The sequence below is a fragment of the Salvia hispanica genome, chromosome 6, assembly GCF_023119035.1.
Source record: "Salvia hispanica cultivar TCC Black 2014 chromosome 6, UniMelb_Shisp_WGS_1.0, whole genome shotgun sequence".
In the NCBI taxonomy this organism is placed as follows: Eukaryota; Viridiplantae; Streptophyta; class Magnoliopsida; order Lamiales; family Lamiaceae; genus Salvia; species Salvia hispanica.
The window spans coordinates 15,946,901-15,968,100 of NC_062970.1; the positions used below are offsets into that span (position 1 = coordinate 15,946,901).

At 36.2% G+C, this 21,200-nt stretch overlaps 3 protein-coding genes across 4 annotated transcripts; 1 reads left to right on the forward strand and 2 right to left on the reverse strand.

Moving 5' to 3' along the window:
- Nucleotides 1-5,988: 5,988 nt before the first annotated feature.
- LOC125191656 (anthocyanidin 3-O-glucosyltransferase 2-like) lies at nt 5,989-7,614 on the reverse strand. The gene has a single exon (XM_048089052.1). It carries the CDS (start codon nt 7,593-7,595, stop codon nt 6,183-6,185), a length of 1,413 nt encoding a protein of 470 aa, XP_047945009.1. The 5' UTR covers nt 7,596-7,614; the 3' UTR covers nt 5,989-6,182.
- Nucleotides 7,615-10,936: 3,322 nt separating this feature from the next.
- Nucleotides 10,937-14,918, reverse strand: LOC125191869 (LL-diaminopimelate aminotransferase, chloroplastic-like). The gene is made up of 9 exons (XM_048089297.1): nt 14,684-14,918; nt 14,474-14,541; nt 13,872-13,988; nt 13,406-13,468; nt 13,136-13,240; nt 12,978-13,028; nt 12,277-12,597; nt 11,732-11,938; nt 10,937-11,430 (listed from the first exon to the last, which is right to left on the reverse strand). Exons 1-9 carry the CDS (start codon nt 14,844-14,846, stop codon nt 11,137-11,139), a joined length of 1,389 nt encoding a protein of 462 aa, XP_047945254.1. The 5' UTR covers nt 14,847-14,918; the 3' UTR covers nt 10,937-11,136.
- Nucleotides 14,919-16,828: 1,910 nt separating this feature from the next.
- On the forward strand, nt 16,829-20,930 carry LOC125194089 (probable pectin methylesterase CGR3). Of its 2 annotated transcripts, none has more exons than XM_048092113.1 (7): nt 16,829-16,959; nt 17,690-17,825; nt 18,036-18,075; nt 18,260-18,301; nt 18,982-19,356; nt 20,011-20,066; nt 20,542-20,930. In XM_048092113.1, exons 2-7 carry the CDS (start codon nt 17,706-17,708, stop codon nt 20,692-20,694), a joined length of 786 nt encoding a protein of 261 aa, XP_047948070.1. In that variant the 5' UTR covers nt 16,829-16,959; nt 17,690-17,705; the 3' UTR covers nt 20,695-20,930. The 2 variants fall into 2 exon arrangements, with proteins under 2 accessions (XP_047948070.1, XP_047948071.1); XM_048092114.1 differs by having other exon boundaries at nt 16,874-16,959; nt 17,687-17,825.
- The last annotated feature ends 270 nt before the right edge of the window (nt 20,931-21,200 follow it).

The window sequence follows — 21,200 nt, forward strand, 5'->3', positions numbered from 1 at the left end:
TCCTTCCCCAATAGTCGGTCTTCAAGAACCCCACTGAAAATAGCACCTCAACATATAACGCGTGATCAAACCACCACAACATCCTTGCCCCCAATAGTCGAGCTTCAAAAATCCTTGTCGTGATCAAACCACCACAACATATAAAGCTGTCATCCTTCTTCGTGGTCCGGTCCACATATATAGTAAAAAGGGTTCCATAGTCGAATCCCTTCTTGTTGAGGAGGCACCAAATCACATTCAACTCCGTTTGGGAGACACTTCCCCCATCGACCCTAGCAAACATAAGTTGGGTCATGGCTCGGTGGAGAGTACCGCAAACCGGGTTGCGGATTGAGGAAGACTTGGCATAGCCGCAGCGTGCTCGTGCTCATTCGTCATCGCACCCCGAACCTCATCAAAGTCATATTCATAGAAAAAGGAATTTGTATAACCAAAGTCGTTACTAACACGTCCCTAGAATGCTATGAGTTTAATTACACATAATTGAATAAGCTAAAAACATAGCTTGAAGGAAGGCAATTTGAACATAAAACTAAAGCAAATAAAACCCGTAGGTTGAATCCTTGTTATTCTTGATGTTCTTGAAATCCTTCTCCAACTCCTTGCACAAGTGAAGTACTCTAGCTCTTGATTTCTATGAAGTATTTTGCAAGTAGAAGTTCTCTCTTTTTGACCAAATAATGGGCTTAAACAGGCAAAATCCGAGCGTATCGTTAGTGCATCGTGATCGACATGCGTAAGAGTCACTAGGTCTAGGAGTTAGTTAGGTTTTTGGATTCATGTGTTTTAGCATGAACTAGTAAAAATAATAAGACAAGATTCCCTTAGTGAGAGTAATTGAAGATAGGATGCACTATAAATTTGAGGCCTTTTTCCTTACTAAGTGAAATCGGTTTGGAAGAAGTAAGAACGATAGAAAATGCCTTAGCGACCTAGTTGTGAAGCCATAATATAAGTGAGTTATAAGCCCAAATACTAAGTGCTAACATATAAAAAGGGTTGTCATCTCGATGCTTAGGGAGAAGAATCTAGGAAGGAGAAAATAGTGGAGGAAAAAGAAAAAAGATATCCGGAGGAATAAGATGGACGAAGTCCAGGGGAGGAATAAAATATATATATATATATATATATATATATATAGGGTTTTGATCTATGAAGACCAGATTTAAATACGAAATGCGAGACACGGTCATACATAAGGCATTTTTAGGTCATAGTTAGTTTATTTTTAGGTCATGCTAACAAAGCTGACCTAAAATGATCTTAACATGACATAAACTCAAATCTTATAATATGACCTAAAACACTTAATTATGACCTTCGTGTTTTGGGTTAATTATTGACCATTAGATCATCTAATCCAGGGCCAAGATTTGGCTGCATTTAGGGTTTAAACACATACTTGTTTTGATCATCTCCCTATATATATATATATATATATATACATCTTTTTGGAGGTATAGTTTTGGGCGAAGTCCATGAAAAAGGAAAAAATATATGTATGGCAGAAGGAGAAATTATCATAACCCAAAACATCGATGGCGGAAATGACTTAGAGTGATCGATCCTAACATCCCGGTGAGGAATGAGTGATCGAGTGAATCTAACGACTAGTAAGGCTATAGGCTATCGGGCAATGACAAACCAACTAGGTGGACGAAGGGAAGGGGAGGATTTAGAGTGTGTAGACTATTTGATTGACCTTAAGCTTGTGGGGACGGATGCTTAAAAGTTTAAGCTAGTTCGTCCCTATGTGTTTTGTTTTCTTAAAGTGTTTGTTTTTCCTTTTATGTCGTAGTGTGTATAGGTCTAGGTGTTTAAGTGTTTTTAGGGTCGGTCATGAAATAACCATGCATTGAAATTCGCCTTATTCCTTTTTCTTGTATTTATACTTGAGGACAAGTATGGTTTAAGTGTGAGCGTTTGATAAGGCGTATTTCATGCATTAGGTATGGGGTTAAATTCGTAATTTCTTGGGTCTAACACGGTTTGTAAGCCAAGTGTGTAGAGAAAATGCCAGATCCGGAAGAAAGAAGAAGATTGCACGAGAAGGAGTGCGCGAAGAAAGTGAGCATAAGGAAGAAGAAAATCACCGGACGGAGGAGGATTCTAGACGAAGGGCGAATGGAGAATTCAAGGAAGGATCTAGAGCTCCACTTCACTCCTATAAATAAGAGCACGCAGCAAGCTGAGATCATCTTTAATCGTTCCCTCATCCATTTAGCTCTTAGCTCATTTCTCACACTCTACACACACATTAGGGGTACCGATTTGGGGGCTCGGGTTCGAATTAGTATCATCATTGTGCACCACCGTCTCTCGAGGCTAAGATACAATTTACCGCTTCGTTCTTAATTTTCTGAGTGGATTTCCGAGTCTTCGTGAAGCTCGACCTTATTTTTTGAATCTCGTTGAATCTGTACTTATTTGAAATATTCGCTATGTTTTCGTTTCATGCTTGTGTTGCTTTTTGTTTTACTTTGGATTTTTTTCGCACTTGATCGAGTTGTTGAGTTGAACGGTGTGGAATTGTGGTTGATCGGTTGAAATTTGGTGAACCCGGTGTGATCGGAGATGGGAATTCTTGTGGTTTGTTGTGGATGGCTTGGACCCGAACGGATAAAGCGTCCGATGCCTAGATCTATTACATTTCGCATGGTTTTGATGTTTAGCTTCGTTTTCTCATTTACCTCGTCTAGTAGTAGTAGATCTATTCAATTTCCTTAGTTAATCGTAATCGATAGTTCTATTCAAAATTTTTTCGTTTGATTGTAGTTTATTGTTTTTTATTTAGTGATCAAGGATCGTTGGAGAAGATGAAGTTAGTTGTTAGTTGAACCTTTAGTTAGTTATTTTGCGGCTTTTCATTCGTACCTTTCTATTTTAGGAAATGGTCCCCACGATCTGTTTTTTCATCGCAGCACTTTAGGAATAGTTATTCTCTGGTCGGTAATTTATCGCTTGATTGTTCCCCTTTTGCATCTTTGTTTTCGTCATGCATGCTTCCATTATGTTTTCCTAGGTCTACTGGTAGAATAGATCATTACATTTTCCTAGTCTAGTTGTTAAGTTCTCAACCCGAAAAAATATGCGTGGCGCCGAAAACTAGTGTCCAAAATCTCTTGCATGTTTTTTTACCTTCCTCTCTGTGGTATTCGATCTCTACTTCCTTATACTAGTTTTAGTATTGTGGGTTGAGGGTTTTTGAAAGAGGATAAAATTGTTTGAACGACCGATGGTTTTGAATGTTCTCGAGTTCCTAGACCTTGTGATCTAGAGGATTCCCGAATCAGAAATCTCACTATTATTTGATACAACACTATCTGCAACAAAACTTACCTTTCAGTGAGATAAATCCATAGTCCAGGGACCATTTTTGTAGTTCACTCTTAAAGAATTGAGTACTATATTTTAATTTTCTAAATAAAGAGCATAATTTCAAAATTAAATTTACTAAATATGTTATGGGGTTAAAGAATTACCATCTCCATCCCCAGCTACTTGTTTTGTATTCCTTTTTGGATCATCTCAATCCATATGCTTCATATTTTTTTTTGGAAAGTAATTTATTTTTTTATCAACTTTACTTTCTCTTACTATTTCTCTTTCTCTACTTTACTCTTGATAAGGCTAATTTCATGCATTGGTTATGGGATAAATTCTGTAATTTCTTGGGTCTAACAAGGTTTTGTAAGCCAGGTGTGTAGAGAAAATGTCAGATCCAGGAAGAAAAGAGAAGATTGCCTGGAGAAGAAGTCTGGCAGAGAAAGTGAGCAGAAAGAAGAGAATGTACAAGACAGAGGAGCATCCTAGACAAGGGCAGAATGAGGAATTCAAGGAAGGATCTAAAAGCTCAACTCCTTATAAATAAGAGCACGCGATCATCATCATCATATATCTTTCAGCTCTTAGCTCATTTTCACACACTCTACACACGGATCACGGGGTACAAAATTTGGGGGTTCGGTTCATAGTTAGACAATCGGTTTGTGCAACACGGTCTCCAGGTGAGGCGAAGATAAAGTTTACAATTTCTGTTTTGAATTCTCGTTTCAGAATTTCCCGAGTCTTCGCTGTTCGAAGCTCGGCCTTATTTTGCTAAATTTCTGTTGAATCTGCACTTGTTTTGCTATGGAAATCGCTATTATGTTTTCGTTTCATGTTTACGTTGCTTGTTGTTTTACCTTGGATGCTTTTCGCACTTGATCTGGGTTGTTTGAAGTGAATGGTGTTGAATTGTGGTTGATCGGTTGAATTTTGGTTGGATCGTTGAAATCGGAGATGGAAATTGTCGTGGTTTGTTGTGGATGGCTTGGATCCGGAGCGAATGAAGCGTCCGATGCCTAGATCTGTTATGATTCTGCATGGTTTTTTATGTTTGGTCTTGTTTTCGCATTTACCTCAGCTAGTGATAGTAGATCTGCTTAACTTTCGTAGATAATCGTAGTTAAATGGTTTAATTCAGCTTGCTCTGTTTCATTTTATAGTTTACTTTGTTTTTCTTGCATTTTGTGATCAAGGATCGTTAGAGAAGATGAAGCTAGATGTTAGATGAACCTTTAGTTAGTTATTTTGCAGCTTTTCATTTGTACCTTGCTATTTTGGGAAATGGTCCCCACGATCTGTCTTTCCTTTGTCTAGGCAATTTTAGGAAAAGTTGTTCTCTAGGTCTGATAAAATGTTATCGCTGGAGAGTTATCTTGTTTACATCTTGCTTTTCGTCATGCATGTTCTCGTTATATTTGCCTAGATCTAGCTGTTAGGACAGATCATTTACTTTTCCCAAGTCTAGTAGTTAAATCTCAACCCCAAAAAATGCATGGCAGCAGCCAAAACCAGTGTCCAAAATCTCTTGCATGTTTTCTTACGCTTCCATCCCTGTGGGATTTGATCCCTACTTCCTTATACTAGTTTTTAGTACTGTGGGTTGAGGGCTTTGAAAAGCAGGAAAAGATTGTGTGCCCAGCGACCGATGGTTTCAAGGGTTCTCTGAGTTCCTAGACCCCGTGATCTAGTAGATTCTCTGAATCTGAGAAGTCTGACTATTACACACACACACGAGAAAATCTTGCTCTTCAACTCTCTCACCATTTAATCTTTAAACATCAATTTCTTAAATTTCGTACGGATTTTTACTATACCAATATTTACTCTAGTTAATCTTCTAGCAATCCCACACTTCATATTAAAAATACAAGAATCGAATACATAATCAATCTATATTTGTCATAACTAGGGTTGGCACGGTACGGTATACCGCACCGAGAATGTCATACTACATACCGTACCGTAAATTGCGGTATGAGAAAATGTCATACCTATACCTTACCGAATTTTTCGGTATACCGCATTGCAGTATACCAAAAATTCGGTGTGATTATTCAGATACCGTTACCATATCGTCTATGCAGTATACCATACCGTATTGCGATATACCGTACTTTTACATTATACCGAAATAAGGTATGGCATACCAAGTACGGTATACCAAAATAAGGTATGACATACCGTAATACTTGTTTTTGATACCAAAAAATTCTATTATAGTCAAATATTTAAAATAAAATTTCACATATTTATATAATGTCCAAAAGATTAAAATTACACCACAATCAAATCTATACAGTTGACTTTATTTGCATCTCTGCGTGTGTGTTTTTGGGGTCGGGGGCCGCTTGAACTAAAATATGAAAGTAGGGTTACGGATTTTAAAATATTAACTACCATAAATAGTAAGTAGGTCTCACATTTCGGTCTGTTCCCAATTAAGAGTCACACTTCATTTTTACCATAAATAGTAAGTAGGTCTCACATTCTACTAACTCAATTCACTATAAAACCAATACAAAAAAATGGGTTCCACATTCCACTAACTTTTTCAACCAACTTTCTTTACATTTCTTAAAACTCGTGTCCGGTCGAAGTCATGTGACTCTTAATCGAGGACGGATGGAGTATTTTTTATATAAATTTTAAAAACAACATATATAATAAATTTTTGGTAAATATCGTAAATGCGGTATATTACAGTATACCGCGGTAAAGGAAAATCTATACCTTTATCGTACCGAAATCTATTGGTACAGTATCATACCGTACCGCAACTTGCGGTATACCGCAAATTCGGTATTTTTGGTATTTTTTCAATACGATAAATGCGATATTTCGGTATTACGGTATATTTAGCCAGTCCTAGTCATAACATCCTCAATAAAATGAATTAGAGCATTGTAAGATGATCCACCTTCCACCAAAGCTTCCCTTGCCTTCTTCCCCATCTCCTCCACCTTCCTCCTCACCCCACTCCCTCCCTCCTCCGCCATCAGCCGCCTTATCCCCCCCGCGATCACCTCCCACCCCACACTCTCGGGCGGCTTCTCTCCCGTGAAATCCGTCTGATAATCCAACGTAATCGCCTCCGCCATCCCCATCTCCTTGACCAGATAAAATGCATTCAGCTGCTGCTCCGCATGCATCGGGAAAGTAGCCATGGGCACTCCAAACCACACGCTCTCGAGAGTCGAGTTCCACCCACAGTGCGATACAAACCCTCCCACCGCAGGATGCGCCAGCACAGCTGCCTGCGGGGCCCACCCCATCACTCTCCCAAACCCTTTAGTCCTCTCCGAGAAACCCTCGAAATATTCGGATGTTTCTCTCTCTAACTTGGGATTGTGACTCTTCCTCAACGACCACAAGAAACGACTCCCACTATTCTCCAAACCCTTGGCGATTTCCCTCACCTGTTCTTCACCAAATATACCGAGGCTTCCGAAACACAAGAAAACAACTGAATTTTCCGGCTGATCGTCAAGCCATTTCTTCACATCGTCGTCTTCGTCAAACCATTTGCTTTCCACCTTCAAAACCGGTCCGATCGGATAAATCCCCGGTGTCTTATCATCGGTCAAGAGCGACTCAACTGCGTATGGTTCCATGTCGTAAAACGTATTGATCAAAACACCATTTACCTCAGAAAACATCTTGAAATGGCTCAAGAAGATCTCTGGGGAGAAGGTCTCATCCACCGTCACCGCCGGCAAGACTTTTGCCGGAACTGGGAGAGAAAAGCAGGGCACCGGCAAGTCTACCTCCGCGTTTTTGTACCTCGTGACATCTTCGTTATGGTCGAATCTCAGCGAGACGAGGTGTTGGTAAATGCCGAGGCAGGTGGCACCGCCGGTGAAGAAAAGGTACGCCGGCAGGCCGAATTCGGCGGCGACGGAGACGAGCCCTATGCAGAAAACGTCGAGCACGATAGCGGCGAGGCGGGGATTTTGCTCCTTTGAGAGGAGGTTGGAGATTTCTTGCCGGACGTTGGGGATTTGGACGTTGTAATGCTCGAAGAAATGTTTGTTTGAGTGTTGAATGGGAGGGAGGTGGATGAATTTAAGTCGTGAGGAAAACGTAGGGTTTAAAGAGGTGGTTTCTACGTAGGTTTCAGCAATGGCGTCGATTATGAAGATGGGAGGGGGGAGGAGTATGGTGGCGGCAAGGCGGCTGTCGCGGAGGAGGAGGAGCTTGGCCGTCTCTACGGTGGGGATGAGGTGGCTTAGCGCAGGACATGGAATGAATACAAGTTCGGATTTGGTCATATTTTTTTCTTCACCACAACTTTCTTCTCTCTACTTAATGCGGTAGGGTGAGCTTTAATTTTATAGAAGTATAGAGTAATAAAGTAATAGTGTATGTGTCAATTTATTATTGGCGTAACAATATTAGAAGATTAAATAGCTACTTTCTGGATGGACTAAACTGTGGGTTCATAAGTTGCACACTACCGCCATTTCAAATTAAGAACAATTTGTAAACAATTCGAATAAAGTATTTTAAATCACATACCCAAAAATATAACGAATTTCATTTCAAGTCCGGGCAAAATAAGTTTCATTTAAAGTCATTGGAGAGCAAATACAAAAATGACCCTAATGGATTTGGAGCCATTTTTATCCGAGTAAGTGTTGGAAAAAGAGCAAAAGCATTTCAAACGAGCAAAATGAATGATATAGGATCGCAAAAATGCATTTTAAAGTAGAGGGAATGTTTTCTTGGTCCACGAACTTTGTCAATGTATCATTTTTGGTCCGTAATATTTCAAAATAGCATTTGAGGTCCATAAATTTTGATTTAAAATCATATGAGCAACTTTTTCATTGTTTCAAGAAAATACTACTACTATGAAAATACCCTCAAGGCCATGAAGGTCAATTCAGTCTATTTACCTTCTCTTCTTTATTAAAATATTCAATTTATCTAGAGTGAACTACATAAATGGTACCTGATTTTTCACTTTCGCACATAAATGGTACCTGATCTTTATTTTATATCGTTTTTGGTACCCCATGATAAAAATAACCTTAGGTACCAAACATGTGATTTATTTGTTATGGAGGATATTTTTGGAATTTCAATTAAATAGAACCAAATATGTGATTTTTTTTTCTTCCTTTCTTATTTCTATTTTTCTTCTTTAGTTTATTCTTTTTTTTTCATTTTATTCTTTCTTTTTAGTATTTTATCTTCTTTTCTTCTTCTTTTTTTTTCCTTAGTTTATGTTTTCTCTTTTTTCTTCTCTTTTTTTTTTCTTCTTTTTTTTAGTGTTTTATACATTCATCTAATTGCATTGATAATATAAATCAATAACAAAACACCTAATTAAATTAATTATTTAAAATAATTAAATCAATTGAATATTTTTAATTAATTATTTATACTCATTTTAAGGTTGAAACACCTAACTAAAAATGCTCAACTCTTTATCATTATGAATACAATTCACAATTTTAAATTTTGATTAAGACTATATTAATTAGTTATTAATTTAATATAAAATAATAATTATTATTTATTAATTACTACTAGTTATTACTATTATAACAATATTATTATTATTATAATATTTAAACAAAATTATAACTATAATTATGATTATGATTAAAAATATTTAAATGATATTAAAAAATAAATTAATTATTAATTTATAACATCAAAATAATAATATTAATATTGATTAATAATAATAGTATAAAGAGTGGGGAGAATGAGAGAAGGTATTATAATATCATTTTTGGTACTAGTTTTGTCAATGCCCAAAATACCGTTTATGACACAAATGGAAAAATGAATTTGTTTAGAGGGTATTTTGGGGTGAAAATTGCATCAGGTACCAAAAATGTGATTAATAGGTACCAAAAATGATATAAAATAAAGACCAGGTACCGTTTATGTGCGAAAGTGAAAGATCAGGTACCGTTTATGTAGTTCACTCATTTATCTATCTTTCTTCCTTCATTCTCTTTTTCTTTCTTGAAGTTCACATTTTTGAAGACTTAAGTCCTATTAAGGGTAAGAAGAATGAAAGAGAGACAAAATAAATATTTTCATAAAAAAGAGAGAAGAGAGTAAATAGATTAAATTGTCCTTTATGGCTTTGAGGGTATTTTCATCCAAAATTTTTAGAAACGGTGAAAAACAACTCATATGATATTAAATCGAAGTTTATGGACCACAAATGATATTTTGAAACGTTACTGACCAAAAATGATAGTACTTTGACAAAGTTATCGGACCAAAAAAAATGTTCCCACTTTAAAATATAGGAACCGCAAATGTGCATGGTGACTAGTATAGGGCCTAAACGTATAGTTCACTCTTTTTAATATTACGGAATGTGATCAAATGAAAACTCAAAATATTGTACAAACTCAAAACTATAATTTGGACCATAAATATTGTACAAACTCAAAACTATGATCTGGACCATTGAAAAATGTCAACAGATCACAAAAAAGCATCAACAAGAAAATGTCAATAGAATTTCAACGGTAGTCAATGATTGTTGTTGTGTTGATATCAAAATCTTGAAATTTTACACTGTGTTTATATTGTATTGAAACTGTGTTGAAGCTGTGTTGAGAAGTTTTGAATTTGTACAATATATAAATTTGCATTTTATCACTACCATTAATATGACTCCCTTCATCTTATTTTAGTTGGGTTATTTCTTTTCAGTATGAAGCTAAGAAATACTTTAGAGATTAAGCTAGGAGAGAATAAAAGTAGGAAGGGAAAGAAAGAATTCTTAAATTTGCTTAAATTAATAATAATTCTACCTCCATCTACCAAAATTTATCCTACTTTGACTCAACACAGATTTCAAGAAATGTAATGGAAGTGAGTTGAAAAAATTAGTAGATTGTGGGTCCTACTTTTATATATTAGTTTTATAATAAAATGTGAGTAGGAATGAGTTAGTGGAATATGTGGTCCACTACTGAAAATGGTAAAAGTGAAATGGGACAAATTGTAGGGGGACGGACGGAAATGGAAAAATGAGACAAATTTTGGTGGATTGAGGTAGTAACTAATAGGGGTGGGTCGATACGATATATCGTATCGAAAATGTTGTATCGTGTATCGTATCGAAAATATCGATATGAAAGAATTTCATATCGTTATCGTATCGAAAGTTTCGGTATAAAAAAATTTCATATCGTTATCGTATCGATATTTCGATATATCGTATCGAAATTCGATATATCGTTAAATATCGATATATATCGAAAATTTCGATATATATCGGTGTATATCGAAAATATAATAGCGATATATATCGAAAATATCGATATATCGAAAATTTTCGATAAATATCGTATTTTCGATATAAAACGATATATCGCGATATAAGGAAATTCATATCGTTATCGTATCGAAAGTTTTCGATACGATATCGTATCGTATCGAAAATTACGATATATCGAAAATTCGATAATTTTTCGATATTTTTCAATACGATACGAGCGATATATCATTTTTTCGGTATTTTTCCCCAGCCCTAGTAACTAATATTAATAGAGTAGTACGTACTACGTATTAAATATTTTAAAATATAAGAATTTTAAATCCGAGAAAGAAACACCTAAGAAAAATCAGAAAATAAGAATCCTTAAATTTCCCATGTACTTTTTTATTAGATAAAATATTAAACACATTAGTTTCAAAATAAAAAATTAAATTACTTTTACAAGGTAGAATCCTGCAAAACAAAAGTCAGCAAGTGCAAACCAAGCATTACAAACACCGGTGGCATACATAATCCGATTGATCCTAGAAGAATTCATCCGAGGAGCCTCAGGTTTACTTGTACAGCTCCTTGAATCTTCTACAGGCTTCGATAACATTCTCCCTGTGCCCGAAAGCACTGACCCGGACGAACCCTTCACCCCCAGGTCCGAAACCACTTCCAGGGGTGGTGACGACATGAGTCTTCTCCAGGATCTCACTGAACACATCCCACGAGCTACGGCCAGGAAAGTGGACCCAAACATATGGTGCATTTTTGCCTCCATAAACCTTAAACCCGAGCGAATTGAATGTGTCGACGATGATAGCTGTGTTTTCCTTGTAGAAACCAACAACCTCATGCATTGCCTGCACATGACAGATTAATGCTCATTACTCCAAGCATCATTTTAGCCCTACTGCTGTTGCCTTTTTCACTCATCTTTAAGCTTTCTTGAGTTTGATGTTTTTTTGTTTTTTTTTTATAATTTAAAACAAAAGAAAAAAAAATGGAAAAGATTGCGGCTGATGCAATGCAGCCGCAAGACAGCCGGGCAGCTAGCTTTTCAGCCGCAAGTGGGGCGAGTTTTGGGACTGCATTGAGTTTTGAGTTTGATGTTATGTAGCTTAAGGTATTAACTTTGTAATAGGCAAACCGAAAAGGAATTACCTTAATGCCTTCAGGTGAAACACATGCCAGACCACCAGCTTGAGCAATGTTAGATGCACCATTGAAACAAGTACACACTATGCGGTTGAAGTCCTTGGCCACTGGAAAACCATCAGAGTAATGGAGCTCTTTCGGAATTGCTGTCCAACCAAGACGAACTCCAGTGAACCCAGCATACTTGGAGAAGGAAGAAACTTCAAGTGCAACCTGCAACCATTATAAAGAAGTAAATGTGATCCATGCTTCTCGAAAATAAGTAATGCTAAAATCTTTCAATTATATTTGGCACATTAATCAACAGAAATAACCAACTTGAGAAGTAAAGCTAGTCAGGGGATAAGGGGAACTATCTTCACGAGTGGACTAGCAAACGCAGTGCACAAGAAGGTATTTGTCCTTTATGTAACATTCGACTAGCTGACTAAGAATGCTAGTACATATTTACAACGAGAATACCATGATTAGAGTTTACTGTAAAAAAGAATTCCTGAACCTGAGGAACGTCACACAAATAATGGACTAGAAAATTCAGATATAGCACGAACCTCTTTGGCTCCAGGAATCTCAAAAATTGATCTCGGACTATCATCTGAGACATACATAGCATAAGCAGAATCATAGACTATGATAGAACCATTTTCTTTAGCAAACTGTACAAGCTTGGTTAGTTGCTCTCTTGATGCAGCAGAACCAGTCGGGTTATTCGGAGAACAAAAGAAGATTATATCTGTCCGACGAACAGTGGATAAATCAGGAAAAAATCCATTTTCTGGTGTGCACCTCATATACTCAATATTGGCATACTTTTCCACATCCTTCTGAAACAGACCAGTCTGACCCAGTATAACGCTCGAATCCACATAAGCCTACATACAGAGGGGCAATTTTTTATAAAATTCCAAAGAAGGACAAGATAACAATTTAAAAGTTATTTGTGGAACAGCCAACAGATTCTCATGCTACTAACAGTTTTAACAGTTCACTACCAGTAACACAATCAACAAAAGGAGGCAAGATGTTATTCAGTATGTGCGTGTGCTACCTCATCATGATGAGTTTTTAATTTATAAAGTGTAAGGTGATGTTTACAATGTTAAACCAAATAACAGTTCAGAAGATGGCAACATCAAAATATTATAGACCCTGACACTTCAAGTTTAAACATTCATGCAGGAAGACTAATTATATTTTAATAATAATTTAATAACTGAACTCTTATTCACCATATAAAGCATAATATATTTACCGGGTAAGATGGATCTTGAACAGCCATCGTCACATTAGAACCAAAAAGGACCTGCCAGAAAAAGAAGAAAAAAAAATTTAGCAACCAATAAGTTATATCCAGTAACAAATACCCCTATCTATACCCGCAAGACGGCAAGAGAAGCGAAAAAAGCTAACCTGGAGGCGAGATATGTCACTTTTCGCTCCATCAGATACAAATATATCATGCTCTTCGATGCCGAGGCCTTCATAATAGGTTGAGGCAATGGCAGCTCTCAATTTCTGTTAAGAATAAAGTTATAAAAGTGAGTGCCTTTGTTTCTCCATCTGTTGAATAATGGAAGCCAGAAACATCAATGGACACTCAGGTTAAAAAAGAACATTGGTGGAGGAAAAGAGGGCGAAAGAAAACACAGCACAAAACAGGAAAGATGTGAAGATTACTACCTGTTCACCTTGTTCAGCACCATAGCCACTGTAACCAGCGACCGTTGACAGCACTTCTGATCTCTGATATGAGAACAAAGCTCATCATAATCCGGGAAACAGCATCAGCAATCAACAAGATAAGAGCACGGAAACATAAATGCTATCTAAGTAGAAACAACAATGTCCCAGTCTAACAAATTTGGATTTAACTTGTTACACAAGTACAGTGGGTAGGAGTGGGGCCAGGACCATAATTTCCACTGCTGCAAACACACATAAGGATAATATACAAGATTACATAAATATCGCATTAAATTTACTGCCCAGAGTAACAGTTCATGCGCACACGGTGGCACACCTATATAAGAGAGAGGTTTCATGCCCAGAAGCAGGATATGGTGATGCAGATGCTCAATGGACACATCAAACTTACCTCATAGAACAGAAAAACTATGAATTATTGATGAGGCTCAGAAAATAATACCTTTGACATTGCAGAGGTAATGACTTCTGGAATTGGTTCAGTTGTGTCACCGATTCCAAGGCTGATAACTTTAGCGTCTGGATTTTTAGCAATGTGTGCATTTCTTCGCCTTGCTATCTAATAAGAACAAAATTGCATTCTTTTAATCCAGTTATTGCATATTGATAGATACAATATAGATTATAGAGTAACAAATGTCAGAGGGTTCTTAATCCAGAGCAAAAGGAAACCACCACATTACTGCATAAATAAAAACATACTAGTACATATATATTTATAAAAAAAAGGCTGTAGTGTGTAATACTGAAAGCAATAACAGAATGACCCGAAAATTAAAGATAGACTCGAGATAACATATCTTTCCCATTTTAAACAGGGAACATTTTATGCATTTCCGTAGAAGCTTCCGAAGATTTCAAGGATTCTAATAAACTTATAGGAAAACAAAATTAGGATTTAGGAAAGCAAATAGTACTTGCTAATGTCAGTATAGAAATGAAGCACAGGCAAATTGAGATTCCGATAAACTAAAACCGCACCAGATAATACAAGTATCAGCAAACAGATGTACAATTAGAAAAAAACAATAGTTCTGAACACACCTCGGGAAAGAGATAGCCAGCTTGAAGTTTAGCTAGGTTTTCATTCCGTGCCACATTTGTCTTGTAAGCTTCATTAAAAGTAGCATCGACATTTAGCATATCACATTAAGTCTGAACAAACTAACTCATGTAACTACACAACAAAAAATTACTCCATAGATACAAGAGAACGTGAGGAAAAAGCACATTAAGAAGGAGATAATCAGTTACCAGTTTTCTCAGCTGACGGCGACGCGACACATTTAACGACCGCGTTCATTCTCCCCGCCATGGATACATGAGAAGGCTTGATGGCCTTGAGATTGTTGTGACCGAGAAAAGTGGAGGTCGATGCAGAGAGAGAAGTGGAAACATTTTGAAGAATCGCAGACATTTTGGCAAAGTCAGCTCAGAGAAATAGAGATGAGAGAGAAGGCAGCACTGTGTTAGTTTTGAAATGAGATTCTTGATTTGCAATTTTTTAATTCAAACCCTAGACATTCTTTGAGATTGGTCTTTCTACTATAGTACTACTCCCTCCGTCCCCACGTTAGATTCTCAGTCACTTCATTTTTTGTTTCGTTTTGTAAAAATAATAATAAATAGTTAAAGTGGAGATAAAGTAAAGTAAGAAAGAGAATAATATAGTTGACTCTTAACTATATTATTCTCTTTCTTACTTTACTTTATCTCCACTTTAACTATTTATTATTATTTTTACAAAACGAGTGCGAAAAAGAAGTGACTCAAGTAACGTGGAACGGAGTGAGTAATATTTATACTTTGGGTAATTAAATGGCAGCTCCTCCCTCCAATATAAATAGGTTGTATTTCTTTTTGTTTATTCGTGCCAAAAAATAGAAGAAAGAGGTTGTCCAAAAAGATATCTAAATACTATCCTTTAGACTTGTACAAACACGTGCTATTATAAAGTTCTGAGATAAATGTGGTTTCAGGAAGTGTTTGTCAACGTCATGTAACTTGATTATTGAAGATGAAGGACCGTACATGCTTAATTGGTTTGACAAAGTAACAGACTCGTCAAGCTCCACCAATACAACCAACCCCCACACCAAGGTGCGCCGCCACCATTCTACGAGTAACAGTTCCGCCACCCACTTAGTATTCCAACAAGACTTAATCGAACACATTTGGGAGACTGTGAACACAACAACCAATGATAACAATTTAGATCATGTACTTCATCGCTTCTAATAAAATGTAATTTTAGAATTCCAATTATATATTTTATGGCTATCAATAAAATACTACTCTCTCCGTTTTTTAAAAATGACAACTCTTTCCATTTTAGTCCGTTCTTTAAAATATCAACTTTCAAATTTTTTATTTTTGAAAATCTTTACACCCTTATACATCAATTTATTTACAACTTATACCACTACAATTAACAACTTAAAGTGGACTTCATGATCCACTAATATTAATTCCATTACTTTTTTTTCTCTCCCTCTTTCTTACTTTACCAATTTTTCTCTCCATCTCTCTTACTTTATCAATTTTTTTTCTCTCTCTTACTTTACCAAATTGTGCATTAAAACTCGTTTCAAACCTCCCTATTTTAAAAAACGGAGGTAGTATAATTTTAGAATTTTAATGAATTTCCTATTTTAGTTACGTTTGGATAAATAAATTAGTAGTAGGAGTATAACATAAAGAAATGAAAAAAGATTAAAAGGTGATATTCATAAATAACTAATGAAATAAATGAGTTGTGATTTGTGAGGGTTTTTTGTAAGTAAGAAAGGTTTGTAAAAAATGCCATCTAATCTATAAATAATAAATGAAATTAGTGATTTAAAATATATGACTGTTGATGAAGGAGTTTGCCTCACAGCCGACTGATCTATAGTTGAAAATGCCGCCAAATGGCCTGTTCATAGAGACCAACGACTCGATAGTTTGCGTATGCTTATTATTCTATATATAACCTCATTTATTTACATTTTAATTAGATAATATAATAAACACATATATAAAAACTTCAAAATCTACACAATAATGAAAACATCAAAATATGCTAACGCGAAAATCAATTACATCAAAACATCTTGCCGAGATATCCTGCCTACTCCATCCTAGTAATCCCCAAATTAAACACAATAACTATGAATCAATGTTCCTAATGATTATTATACCCTTTATTCGAAATCACCCTTTCACTTATACTTAGTAGAAAGAAATAATATTAGTATTAGTATTAGTATTAGTATTAAGAGATTTACTGATTCAGCCATTAAATCAATTTAGTACTTTAATTAACTAAAATCGCGGCGCATAACTTTATTGTGAAAAGGGAAAAAAGAATGGAGTATTATTCTACTATAGTAGGAGTATTTAAATAAAAAATAAAAAATATATAAAATAAATATGGAGTATAAAGCTACTGTCTAGTAAGAGCGCCTTTTTCAGTCGGAGCACAAAGCGAATCCGCAGATCTAGATCCCACATCCACTTCTCGTGCTCCCTCTCTAGATTTTCTATTCCCGGTAGCTTCTTCGCTTAATTTTGTATTAATTTTCTATTCAAATTGATTATTTCTCGTGTATTTTTTTATTTCAATTGTAGTAGTATATTTGTTCCAGAGATTCTGCATTTTATATCTGCTGGATGATAGATTCGTTTTTTATGTTTTTCGGTTGTTGATTGCGTGAAATTGAGCTGTAGAGCACTGCGTTTAGCTGACAGATTATTGGTTTCCCGCCTCAATGCAGATTTACCCGCCATTTTGGTCGACTTGAACTAGCCGACCCTGTGTTGTAGTAGTTTATATTTACTTGGCTTGTGAGTTGGGTTTGTGAGTCTTGTCGAAGATTGATGTGCTTATAATGCGGTTGTTTCCTTGGTCGTATCGGTTGATATTCGATTTTTGTTTGTTGATCAGTGGATGAAGAGATATGGTTTACTTGTATTGAGCTTTTGTGATTGATATAACTTATATACAACTGAAATTTTCAACTCTGAGCTTCTTCTGTGTGTTAGCATCAGCTAAGTTTTCAAGATTACCTGTAGGAATATGTGTTTCCTAATTGAACTAAGATTCGAATAAAGCTGATCGTCTATTGCTGTTTTACTATTGCTTGTCCGTATGCATGCTGATTCGGTCGGTGATTTTTGAATCTTTGTGTCTGGAACATCTATCAAACTTATTAGCTTCATTATTTATCATATCAAAGAGTTTGATTTATTTAATAGTGCTTTTAATCCAATATCTAGCAGGTTATTACATCTGCAAATGACGTCAAGGAGACCCAATACTTCCCGTCGCTTTACAGATAGTGGTGTTCCCTTTATGGGCGCATTGCATCACAAGTCTCGGCCATCCCCTCTACTATCTATAGGACTCGTTGTGGTGGTAAAAACTGTGACTTTTTTTTACTTTTGCATTACCTTATGTGCACCTAAAGATGTATGCACCCTCATGCATACTGCTTAACAAGTAAACACATTTTCTTACTGTTCCACTTCTTGTAAGATCTGTCTGGCATTGATTGCGGTGGCTGTAACTGTATCTTTAGATTTCACCCCAAGAAAATTTGTGACTTGCTTTTCTGCATTTTTCCAGGGAGCATTGCTCATTGTTGGGTATATGTATCATGGTTCAGGTTAGTTATTGGTCTGTTTGGACTTAAAAAAAACACATCTTATTGATAAATGATCAAATAAGCCATTGACAGGGCAAGATTTTTAACATATACTGATTGCTACTGCTGCTTTTGATAATCCTTGAAGAATTTGGTACAAAGTTATTTCTTGGTGTTATTTGACTTTTAAACTGCTTCCTGACAGGTGGCAGGAGTAGTGATATTGCCGCTTTGAATCGACTCGAGGGTAACTGCCAAGCGCACCCCTTCTTTTAGTTCTAAGAAATTACTTTCTTTCTTCCTTCCATTCTTTTCCTCTTTGTTTGCTATAAAGGCAACTCTTTTGTGGTTTTTTCAATTTTTTTGTCAAAGCTTAAGGATTAATGTCATATCTTAGTTACCAGTGAAGACATCCTCTTAAAACACTCCCTTCTTCTCTCTCTTACAAAAAGTAGTCATTCATTGTTGGTACATCAATGGTACTTCCATTTAATTAATATCATCATTCCTTTTCCACTAGACTCAGGATTAAGCAATGCATAAGAAAATTCCAAACTTGTATTGCAATAATTTTAGCTGCCATTAATTTTTTTTTCTAGTGCCAAGTTTTGGTAATTATGTTGAAAAGTATACTTTGTTATTACAAATATTGAAATCCGAAAATATACTTTGTCTGGTAAAATACATGGAAAACATAGGGCAGTTTATTCTGAAGGGCTCTGGACTAACTCATGTGAGTTCTGCTAGCTATTCTGCATTTAGTCTACCAAGTAATGTTATTGATGTGATCTGAATTCTATAGAATTACCATTACTTTTTAACTGCTCAAATAATTTTTGGAACACTACTTAAGCTTTGCCAGAGTTATTTCACGAAGAGATGAATCACCTCTGATATGATGATTGCTCTTGGGTTTATTTGTTCCAGGTGGGGTTTCCTGTACTCTAGAACTTCAAAGATTGATACCTATCCTTAAGAAATCATATGGTGACAGCATGCGGAAGGTACTGCATGTAGGCCCAGAAACATGCTCAATAGTCTCTCAAATATTAAAAGAAGATGATACTGAAGCTTGGGGTGTAGAGCCATATGAATTAGATGATGTTGATGCCAACTGCAGGAGCCTTGTGAGCAAGGGCGTTGTACGTGTGGCTGATATCAAGTTTCCCCTTCCATACAAGCCCAAGTCATTTTCTCTTGTTGTTGTGTCAGATGCATTGGATTACTTGTCACCAAAATATCTTAATAAAACTGTTCCGGATTTAGCGCGAGTGGCATCCGATGGCTTAGTTTTATTATCTGGTAATTTCTCAGAAATCTTGGTTTCGATTTCCTTTGATGAGTCTTGTCTGTGTGATCATATTTTCATCTCTTTGATCTTAATTGACCAAGTCATTAGCATTTTGTAAGCTGGACATGGTTGAGCAGTTTTACCAGTTTCTTGATTGGCATAGTTTTGCATCTAGTAGCACTGTAGCAGGAACTGTCTTGTACCATAGTGTCATGCCTATCCGGTTTGTAGCATCAGGTGTGTGCTTACAGTGATAAAGTGATGCAGTGCTCCCTCCAGTCTGATTCCTGCTTCCCAGTGATAAAACATTCATAATATGCAGATAGAAAAAACATGAATGATACTACCATTTTCATTCTTAGTTGTGTGCACAATAAAAGATCTTAAATATTCTGTTGGTACCTATTTAAGCTTATAATTAACAAATTTGGTCTCTTTATCCAAGGATACTTGTCCCAGCTCTTTTTAACCGAATGATACAGGGTAGTGAGTCCTAACCGTACTTGTAACTTCCTGCTGTTACATGGTAATCCCCATGTGTACCATGCAGATTTTCTATATATCTGCAAGTTTAGGCTCTTTTAGTAGAATAAGATAATGGCATGACTGCCTGCTGTGCCCATGTTACTTCACAAACCGAGTTTACCAATTTTATGTGACTGTAGGTTATCCAGGTCATCAAAGTGCTAAAGTGGCTGAACTGTCCAAGTTCGGACGCTCTGTAAGTATATCTTATCTCTTTTACATGCAATTCTTAACCTGGAAATTTTACATTCGTTTAAGCTCGCTCTCTCTCTCACACCCACCTTCCCACAGCCATAAACCATGTCATCAGATACTTATAGAATGATAATGGCGGATCACACCTCAATTTAGTGGGGTCAGAGGCTTGTGCCTGAGTGCCTCTCCTAATTCTTAATACACAAGCACTTAATCTACTGTTAGTTCAGCCCCCAAAATTTGAACAACACCCGATAAACATATCCCCTTCAGTGTATTCCAAAAAATGTCCCAAATTTCCGTTTTTTTATCAATAGTCCCCAACTTTCAACTTTTTCCATAAAATGTCCCGCTATACAAAATTCGGTAATGGAAAGCTGGTTCATCTTTGCTGGTTTTCTCTTTTGTGTTTGTTTGCTTTAAAAAACAAAATAAGCGAGTCCTTGAATATGCTAGTGGGCGTGTTTGTTATTCAGGCCAAATTCCGGAGCTCATCATGGTGGATTAGGTTTTTCATCCAAACCAGCTTAGAAGAGAATGAAGCTGCGAACAAGAAATTCGAACAGGCGATAAAGAAGCAATCTTACAGGCCTGCCTGCCAAGTTTTTCACCTTAAACCCTTGCAGTAATGGAACCATGTGGCATGCATGCTTCTTAGTTCTTACACTGTTAAGTTATTGTATGTTGTTAATCTGTTATAGTATACGTACACGAGACATTGATCTATTCTTGAATTCAAAATTTTGTTCATCTTAATTCAGTGTCGTACAAAATTGTACCACTACTCTGTTGAGTAGGTGAACTTGGGAACTCAAATGTAGCTTCTCCTCTTCACTTGAGAAATAAATCAATTAATGTTCTCTAATGTTTCGGTAGCTGCTTATTTTAATTTAATTACACACATCATTTTTCCTCTAAATATTTGAACAAAGTTCACAAACTAAAATCGGATCAAAGCTCAGCCACAGCACTCAGCAGTACGCCTGATATGGCTTGTCCTCTCATTCGGAACCCATTGTGAGACGCGTTGTGGCTTGCCATTCTTGTGACCGACCATTACCCTCTCTGTTTGCCATTAGGAGTCCTGGTCACATTTGCACATTCATTTTGTAAAAATGATAATAAATAGTTAAAG

Bases quoted from the DNA above. Each gene is read 5' to 3' on its own strand.
- LOC125191656 (XM_048089052.1), bottom strand. From the start codon at position 7,595: ATGACCAAATCCGAACTTGTATTCATTCCATGTCCTGCGCTAAGCCAC.
- LOC125191869 (XM_048089297.1), bottom strand. From the start codon at position 14,846: ATGTCTGCGATTCTTCAAAATGTTTCCACTTCTCTCTCTGCATCGACC. The intron at 13,241-13,405 runs GTAGTAATCTTC...TATTCTTAACAG, and splicing joins GTGCTGAACAAGGTGAACAG to AAATTGAGAGCTGCCATTGC. The intron at 12,598-12,977 runs GTAAATATATTA...CTCTGTATGTAG, and splicing joins TTCAAGATCCATCTTACCCG to GCTTATGTGGATTCGAGCGT.
- LOC125194089 (XM_048092113.1), top strand. From the start codon at position 17,706: ATGACGTCAAGGAGACCCAATACTTCCCGTCGCTTTACAGATAGTGGT. The intron at 19,357-20,010 runs GTAATTTCTCAG...ATGTGACTGTAG, and splicing joins TGGCTTAGTTTTATTATCTG to GTTATCCAGGTCATCAAAGT. The intron at 20,067-20,541 runs GTAAGTATATCT...TTTGTTATTCAG, and splicing joins TGTCCAAGTTCGGACGCTCT to GCCAAATTCCGGAGCTCATC.